Genomic DNA, 9102 nt, shown 5'->3' with positions numbered 1-9102 from the left:
TTGACCTATACTTTCTTTTTTTTTCACTTTCCAATTATGTAGTTGGATAGAAAAAAATGCCATTTTTCTATCCATGTGTCACATTTGTTGTTGCCACATCATCAAATCTGCCACATGTCATCCATGTCATACTATCTTGGCATTTTTTCTATTCCATACAATTCCTGGTGCTTTGGTACCTCGATATAGTTAAGCCTTGGTAGATTCTTAACCAAGTTTTAATTCACATTATAACAAATTAGTGGTTGTGATTAAGGGAATTCAATTTTTCAGTAAGGTGTTTGATTGTAGTTATAGAACCTTTGGCCCATTATATCACACCACGTCATCCCTGGACTTATATATTGGCATTGCTCTAACATAACATATTGGATCCTGCCTTTCACTCATTCATATCGATATCGCGCCTCGTCTAGGATATATACTAGATCGTGCCTTTGGTTCATGCTAGATGTTTCCTTTGGCTCATACTAGACCCCACCTAGGAAACACCAAAATTTGGTCTATGCATTCATGTCGTGGAAACACCAAATTTTGTTAAGAACCACCAATTTTTTTCCAAGAAAAGCATCAAATTTCATTCATGGCCTCCACTAAGGAATCCCCTTGAATTTGACAGTTATTAATCCAAAAGGAACTCCCCCTTGACCTTGACATCAATGACAACATATTCAACTTATATAATTTAGTTTTTATTTATTTGTAAATTTAAAATCTTCGCCCTAATGGGGGTATTATGGTCGCACTAATACAGATTGTGTTTGAAATTAAGGGCCCTCCTGTCACCCATATTTCATGCATGCCACCATATCACGACACATTAATGAGATCTTTCCACCCAAGGAGGGTGGTAGAGGCCCATTCATACGTCTTATGTTTCATCTCTCGAGAAAATCATGTATGCTCCATCATGTTCTTTCTCTTGGGTAATATGTTGGTGTTCCTATTTCGTCGATGTCGTCTCCTGATGTTGCCTTTATATGCCATGAGGTTTGATTATCATTTGGTTTCCCGATTGTGGGTTCCCTCTCCTACCCCCCTGGATTTACCTCCTCCCATGGTGTATTTTTTAGATGGAGAGGGACTCACCCTAAGCCTGCCTCTAGTGTAGCCTGATTGGCAAGACATTATGGTTAAATTATTCCATTCTAGCCTCTTACAACTTCTAACCTACCTCTATCCTAGTCTTTATGAATTCTTGTTACCTCTAGCAGCCATGACCTGCAACAAAGCTCGATGTCGATGCATAGGTGGAGGTCACAGTGCTTGAGGAGGCTCCAGAGTGATATTGTGTGTCGATTCTTCAACCCACAGCATTCATGAACACCCCCTCGCCCCTCGTACTTCCATCGAGAAATTTGACTTGTATAGGTAGAAATTCGGTAGGAAAGGAAAGTCACCTTGGACTTAGAGGTTAGGGCAAGCATAGTCTCTTGGGTTCTTAACAAAAGTAACTATAGAGGTTGTAAGAATCATTATCTTCATATAGTGGACTTGTACTGGCATGAAAATTCAACTTGTAGAGGTAGAAATTTGGCAGGAAAGGTAAGTGACTTTGGAGTTACGGGTTAGGAAAAGCATAATCTCTTGGGTTCTTGACACAACTCCAAAGGTCATAGGAACCATTATCTTCATATAGTGAACTTGTACTGCCATGTTTTTTTTAGTGGTTCATAGACCCTGGAGATCAGTGACCGCTACGTCCATAGAATATATGTACTAGGTATATCTAGCCAAAGGGATCGCTTCCTACTGGCTCAACCATAGAGCCTAACCCTGAGGGTGTTGAGAGAATTGAACTTATGACCTCTCAATAGAAAAGGTGCTTTAACAACTAGGTATCGACCAAATTGTAATGACATGTTACGTTGGTGTTAAGAAAGAAATGAGACAAACTCACATCAACCTTATGCACATACTAGACGAGCTTAGGAATCCCATCTTGGATGTGGAAGGGAGGCTTGTCAAGCTTGAGATGGGATCACCGCCCAACTCTCCAATTCTACCATCATGCAAGGTTGAGCAACCCCTCAACCTTGACAATTCATTTTCTTCCTAATGCTTAGGTTTTTTATATTTCATGGTTTCAGTCCTTGTTTCTCATGCTTGCCCATATGGGCTATTAATATCTTATGTTTTAGATTATATGTCTAGTTTCCTTTCCTTGTTAACCAAACATTGCAGATTCAAAAGGCCACCTATTTTGGTTCTTGTTTATGGTTCCCCCATGGCGGGGCAACACTATCTCTATGCACCTTCAAGTTTTGGATTGTCAATTAAGGTTAAAATTAGCTTCCCTATACTCTATATTCTTTTGTCTCTGGTCTAGTTTCCTAGGTGGTAGGCTAGAGACAATAAGAACAATATTTCAAATGTAATCATTTGATATTTGCAATGCAAAATTAACTATATATATATATATATATATCCTTTTAAAATTTATATTCAAAAATTAATAAATTCTTTTCTATTACATTTTTCAAATAAAATAATCTAAACAATCATATATACAACTTTAAAATAAATACTTTTTTTCGATGAGAGGAACTCTCTAGCCTAGTATGGAAGAGATGTTGTAATGTCCTATTGTGTTATGCAAACATTTTGACTCGATAAAAAAAAAATATTGAGGTAAAATAGTCAATATTGTGGGTGGTTTTCGGGCTCTGGGTTTTGACAACCCGTGGATTTTCCAATAGTCTTATGATGTTCTACCAACCTAGATCCATCATAACTCTGGATCTACCAATGGCTAAGAGGGATCAAATCTCTTGAGGTGCAAACCTCTTTTAGAGTGAAAAAGAGGTTTGCACCTCAAGAGATATGATCCTTGTCAGAACTTGGTAGAGCCAGAGTTAAGATGGATATAGGCTGGTTGTATTAAAAGTTTATCTACTCATATTATTTAAGCAAACACAATATAAAGTTGATATGTTTAACATAAACAAAGTATCAATATTTGATAGTTTATATATTCAACTTCTTTAATTAAGAAAAGTATAACTTGACGTTGTTTAAAATAAACAAAATATTAGTATTTGAAAGTTTATATATTCAATTTATTTAATGAAAAATTTATATAACTTTTTTTTGTTAATTTTTTTCCTTGAAAAAAAAAACAAAAACAAAAACGTAATTTCATTCATATAAGTGAAAATTTTACATTTTGTACATACATACGAGCATGTGTATTCATAAGGAAACTACCCAGTTCTTGTAGCAGCTATATTGCAACATCAAAAAGTATCATATACTAGCTTCATCATATATTTCTTACATTTTTCTGAACATCACAAAAAAATACCAGTGTAGTGCTGACAAAGCCAATAACCTATAAACAAAACATATATACTGACCTAATATGTTATGAAGCATTACAAAAAATGGTAAGTGAAAGTTTCAAAAATTAAACATGGTCTTCATTTTTTATTTCATTCATAAATGGCTTGTGGTCGAGATGGCAGTGATCGGTTCCCAAGCCTTTAGCTACCTACCACATCCCTTGAGTCAAGTGTAGGCCTTCCTTAGAAATTCGGGCTACTACCCCATTTCATTCCTTGTAAATATGCATGCACTTAAAGGAAATAAATGAAAGCTTCAGTCTTAACAGATCCTCTAAAATATGAGCAAGGCAGATGTTTTGACACTGTTGAGTCTCATTAACCCAATTTACCACCATTAAAAAATCACCAAAATTTTGAAGTTGGTCACAACCCTTCTCTTGACCAAATGCTATAAGACATCTACAACCTAATAATTCTGCCCATTTGTTTGAACCTCTATCCAAACCCATCTTAACATCATGAGGATGTTGCTCGAACAAGTGCATTACAAACTCCAAACGCTCGCTTGCCCGCCGTGCCCCCCCATCTCATCACCATGAGAAGCCCCATCAAAATAACCCCAAGGAATAGTAACATAGTTATTTAAAATTTAAAATTTTAAATCATTTAATGCATTTATAAAATTTGAAAATAATTTTAGAAAAAACAAGGATTAAAAAATGTAAGTTTTTATTTTTTTCTTGTTATATATATATATATATATATATATATATATATTTTTTTTTTTCCCGTAGAAAAAGTCGTAATTTCTATTAATCAAAGAGAAATTACATTCTGTAGATGCTGAGCATATGCATACTGAGGCTGTTTGCCTCTCAAAAAACTTCTAACAAAAGACTGTTCATTGTTCCAGACAACTAAAAACCAGATAAGCTAGACAATAGTCACTCCTCTCACCAAACTGTTTGTCCACGCAGGGAGTTTGGAGAGGTATATATCCAAAAAAAATAAACCAGCAGAGAAGATTTACATAAGATTTCCATTGTTTCGGTCATCACTGTGCAGCTGTAGCTTGCTGCCCAAAATAAACAAAAAATAGCTGTGTTTTACCACCATAGTCCATAACAGAATATATATAAAAACATGTAAACAAAAAACCAGTAAAAACTGAGCATGTTGGGACCCCTTTCAGATGAGAGCATCCCTTTGAGCCTGATAGTCATCAAAGGGTCTGTGATAGTGCTGAAAGTAGGTGCCATCCAGATCTTCTTGTATTAACCAGTCCTCTTCTTGCCTCTGCGCTGCTTGCTTGGATAGGTAGTCCGCCCGAGTGTTGCGCTCCCTGTATATATGGCGACAATCAAATTTTTCAAAAGCATCTGTTAGTCTGAGTGCCTCATCCAGGATGTGTCTCAAAGAGAAAGCAGTGCAAGATGATTTTCTGGTGAGCCAATTGCATACAATCATTGAATCTCCAAACAATTGTAATTTTGTACAGCCCTTCTCAAGTGCAAAAGATATGAGGTGTTTGGCAGTAGTGAGCTCCGCAAAATTATTAGTGCCTCTGCCCAGGGGAATTTGGAGTGAGAAAGAGTGATTTTCTCGCAAGTAAAGGAGGCCTCCCCCCCCACAGCCTTCCTCTTGGGCTGAGCCATCAAAATATGCCCAGGGGAAAGATTTGTCTATGAGTTCTGGGGTAATGGACCGAGGGGGAGCTGATGGAGGATCATCAGGAATGAGAGCAAGGTCTGCAATAATGTGGGCAATGGTGACAGGCCAGTGGGGAATCTTTTGGTCGAAAATTGCTCGGTTCCTTGCAATCCAGATAGACCAACACATGAGGAGAGGAATGTTCTTGTCTTTTCCAGAGTGCTGTACCAGCCAGTTGCTCCATGCCTCAGTGATAGATTGCCCATGCCATTGGTGGAGGGAAGGGGAGCGTAAAGAGAGAAGTGACCATAGGTCTTGTATTGCCGGACAGGTAAGAAAAAGGTGTTCCGTATCTTCCTCATTACTTCTGCAAAGATGGCACCAGAAGGGTCCATGGAAGGATCTTTTTTTCAAATTTTCCCCAGTGGGAATCTTGTTGGAGAGAATAGCCCACATGAGAAGCCGCGTTCTGGGGGCTGCTTTTAGATGCCAAATTGTTTTCCACCACTGCTGAGAGTTGTCTGGCTGGTGATTTTGCATAAGCTGCATGTAACCCTCCTTTGGGGAGTATGTACCAGATTTAGCTAGGGCCCAGACTATCTCATCTTCTCCCTCCGATATTCTGATGTGAGCTTGTGAGAGAGCCTCAGTGAATGATGCCCATTCTTGTCTCCATTGTTCCGGAATGTGGAGGTCTTGAGAAGTCCTCCAGGCCTGATGAAGGAAACTGGAATTTCCTTGGTCTGCAATGTGAGCAATAAGCGTGGCGCCTTGATCCCTTAGGTGTGTTAGGAGCTGTTCTGATAGTCTTTGCATGTTTCCACAACCAATCCAGGGGTCGACGCCAATGCGGACAGAGTTTCCCTGTTTTATTCTCCATGTCAGTCCCTCCCGAATTAGGGGAAGAGAATTTAGGACAGCTTTCCAAATGATGGAGTGACTACCACTTCCCCTGTGTTCCCTTCGAATCCAGCTGAAGATGCTTTCCGGAGCAATATATTTTTCCATAACTACTTTCTGCCAGAGACTATTTGATGTGAGGAGTTGCCATCCCATTTTTGCAGCAAGAGAATTTGCAAATAAATCTAATCTCTTAATTCCCCATCCTCCCCATTTTTTTGGTTTAGCTATGGTGTCCTGATGTCTTTGCCTGGCTGCTGACCTGATGTCCTTGCTCATCTTGCAACTCCCAAATAGTGTTGATTGCCTTTCGCCCATTTGCAAAACGGTGGAAAAATTTAGAGTTCTCATCCCCCTCCTTGAGCCATATGGCTCTGCTTCTTAGTCTCCAGGAGTCCTCCCTGTCTCTGAGAATCTGGGTTCTCCTTTTGATTAGGTCTTCATACAAGGACTTCTGATCAGGGGATATATAAGTTCCATCTGAATTTGCTTCAAGAGCCTCAATTGCTTGTTCTGCCCAAGATAAAGTCTGATCATCCTGTTTTCTCTTTGATTTCGCCCATTCTCTTGATTTTCCTTTGATTTCTGAGAGGTTTCTAACCAAACCTTTGGCTGGGTCCATATTCTCTGAGATCGGATGTGTTTTCCAGAAATCCGATATCAATTTTATGTAAGAAGGATCCCGGAGCCAAGTTGCATTGAATTTGAAAGGGGCATTTTGGGCTCGTTGTCTTGCTTCTAATTCCAGGAAAATGGGCCTATGGTCCGAGATCCCTCCACTTCCCACCCATTGACGAGACCTAGGATATTGGGAACAGAGCCCTTCCTTCATGATGAATCGATCCAGCCTTCTCGCTAGGCTTTGGTCCCCAGTTCTATTGTTCTTCCAAGTGTATTGGAGTTTTGCAGAAGGGAGATCAATCCAATGACGATCTTCAAGCAGTTGCCCAAAAAAATCAGAGAGGGGGTCAATTTGAGCCAGATGTCCCCAAGATTCGGAGAAGCCTATTGAGAAATTTAAATCTCCTCCCAAGATAATATTCTCAGCTTGTAGGAGTGGGGAATCTAGGAGCTTTTGCCAGAATAGCTCTCTGTTTAGACAGGGGCCATAAACATTTATAATTTTGAGATTTTCCTCCAGATCTCTCGAGTATATATCTGCCCCCAGAAAACCCCCTCCACCCCAGATGTTTTTTAGCAAAATAGAGTTGTTCTTGAATCCCATAGCAATGCCTCCTGAGCGGCCAGATACATCAATGGCTGTAAAGGTCCACCCAGGTAACCATAAGCCAAGAATGGAGGATGCTGTGTCCGCTTTGCATAAAGTTTCTTGTAAGAAGATAATGTCCACAGGGTTTGAGAGTAAGAGTCGCTTCAGGGCCGCTTTTTTATCCGGGCTGGCCAACCCTCTACAGTTGAAGGATAAAATTATCATGGAGGGGGGTGGGGGAGGGTATCTTGTGCTCTAAGGGCCCTGGGAAGAGTTTGCTGCTTGCCGAGGAGGATGTCTTCCTCCGTTTGTTTTTGTGCTATCGACTTTGAGGAAGGTCGACCACGCCCCTGCTTGGGCGAAAGGAGATGGGATTCCAACGGCATCCCTATGGAGTCCGAGACTTTTAGCTTTGTGGTCGAACGGGTAGGGTATCTCGGGGACGAGTTTACAGAGGGAGACGGCGAGGGAAAAGAGGGGTGGGGGAAAGAGGGGACAGAGGATATTGTTGGTGGGCCTGTAGGTCGAGGGATGGGGCAAGATACATATAGCGAGCCGAGAAGGGGGAGGGATGAGCAGGCCACCTTAACCAGGTCCAGGGCTGACGGGGATGAGGGAGGGGGGAGCCTGATAGGGGGGGGGATGCCAGCAGAAGATAAACTCAATGATGCAAAATGTGAAATAGAGGCAGACGAAGAAGAGGACATACCCGAGGAGAAGACCGCTCCCTTTGCAGCTTTTGAGCGCGTCAGAGGAGGAGATGGAGGCCGGGGCGCATTTGATGCTTGCTTCCTGCGGCGAGGTGCAGAGGGCGCTTCCACCGTATCCGAGGTGATGATATGATCCGTTCTCGGTGCCATAGCAGCCGGAGGGTCTGGCATCCCCTCAGAGGAGGGTAAATCCTGGCCTGTAGCTGTCTGCTGAGTCTTCTGGAGGAGGGGGCAGTCCTTATATAGATGTCCCACCTGGTGACACCTTCTGCATCTGTAGGGTATGCCCTCATAATCCAGCTTCTGCTTCCTAGAAGTGGCTTTCCATTGAATAGTAATATGTTCAGGCACTCCCCCTCTGGTATCCATATGTACTAGGATCCTTGCAAAAGCCATAGAGCCCGTCGAGATGTAGGATTTATCTGTTTCCATGAAAGTTCCGAGGGCATTCCCAATTCTTTTGAAAATATCTTCCGACCAGTACTGCAAGGGCAAGCCCGGAAGCCTAACCCAAACTGGTCCAATGCCCAAAAGCTCCGTCTCCGGGTCGAAGAGGGGCGTCCACCGTTTGAGGAGGACCGGGGCCTTCTCAAAATGCCAGAACGAGGAAAGAACCCAGCTCGTGTGGTCCGCCCTTGCAAATCTGAGCGCAAACCATCCTCGTACGAACGTCTGTACCGATGGGATCTCCACAAGATATTGCCCCCAAATCTCGGTCGCCCATTGCTTGATTTTTGCAGCCGTTGCGTGTCTGCCTCTAATCCGTCCCACAAGGACACAGTCCGCCAGATCCATGGCGTCTCCCCACTGAATATCCTCTTCCAGCCGCAGGAAGACGTCCTCCGCAGTGGATTTGAAACAACGCTGCTTCTTGGCAGGGCGGGAGGACATGCGGCCCGGGTTTGCAGTGGCCTGAGAGCCCACAGGGGGGGGAACAGGGGGGGGGGAAGGGGGTTAGTCCCAAAAGAGGGGATGGCTTCAGGGAGGGGAGGGACCGCGTGGTAACTACCCGAGGGAGCGGAAGGGCCCGAGGGAGGGTTTGATATCGAGATGGTAGGGTTTGCTGCCGAGAGGGAAGGGAGCCCCAAAGAGGTTTCCGGGGGCAGGGGAAGGGAGGGGATAACCGGCGCTTGGGGGGAAACACCAACCGGGGAGGAGTGTAAGCAGTCCGCCAGGAAACCCAGTGAAGCCGGCGAGGGGACCGCGAAGGAGTTCCAGGAGGAGGGCTCGCCAGGGTAAAGAGAGGTGGGGAGCGACGGGTCGATAGTGGGCGACAGATGCTCAAAACTAGCAGATAAATTCCCGCTGTGCAAACCCTCTGATGAAGTAAACGTGGAGCGCCAGATGG

The 9102-nt window shown here is 43.0% G+C and overlaps 2 protein-coding genes across 2 annotated transcripts; both read right to left on the bottom strand.

Annotated features, from left to right (window-relative positions):
• Positions 1–4472: 4472 nt before the first annotated feature.
• Positions 4473–5942, bottom strand: LOC149193764 (uncharacterized). Its single transcript, XM_089407429.1, has one exon. It carries the CDS (start codon positions 5940–5942, stop codon positions 4473–4475), a length of 1470 nt encoding a protein of 489 aa, XP_089263555.1.
• A 115-nt stretch (positions 5943–6057) lies between these two features.
• Positions 6058–8645, bottom strand: LOC149193763 (uncharacterized). The gene is made up of 2 exons (XM_089407428.1): positions 7754–8645; positions 6058–7094 (listed from the first exon to the last, which is right to left on the bottom strand). The coding sequence occupies exons 1-2, from the start codon at positions 8643–8645 to the stop codon at positions 6058–6060; spliced, it is 1929 nt and encodes a 642-aa protein (XP_089263554.1).
• Between the last annotated feature and the right edge of the window lie 457 nt (positions 8646–9102).

The sequence above is a fragment of the Pinus tabuliformis genome, chromosome 2_2 (genome assembly GCF_031772625.1).
Source record: "Pinus tabuliformis cultivar Carrire ecotype Pingquan chromosome 2_2, CPIR1, whole genome shotgun sequence".
NCBI lineage: Eukaryota > Viridiplantae > Streptophyta > Pinopsida > Pinales > Pinaceae > Pinus > Pinus tabuliformis.
This window is presented reverse-complemented; position numbering and strand designations above follow the sequence as displayed.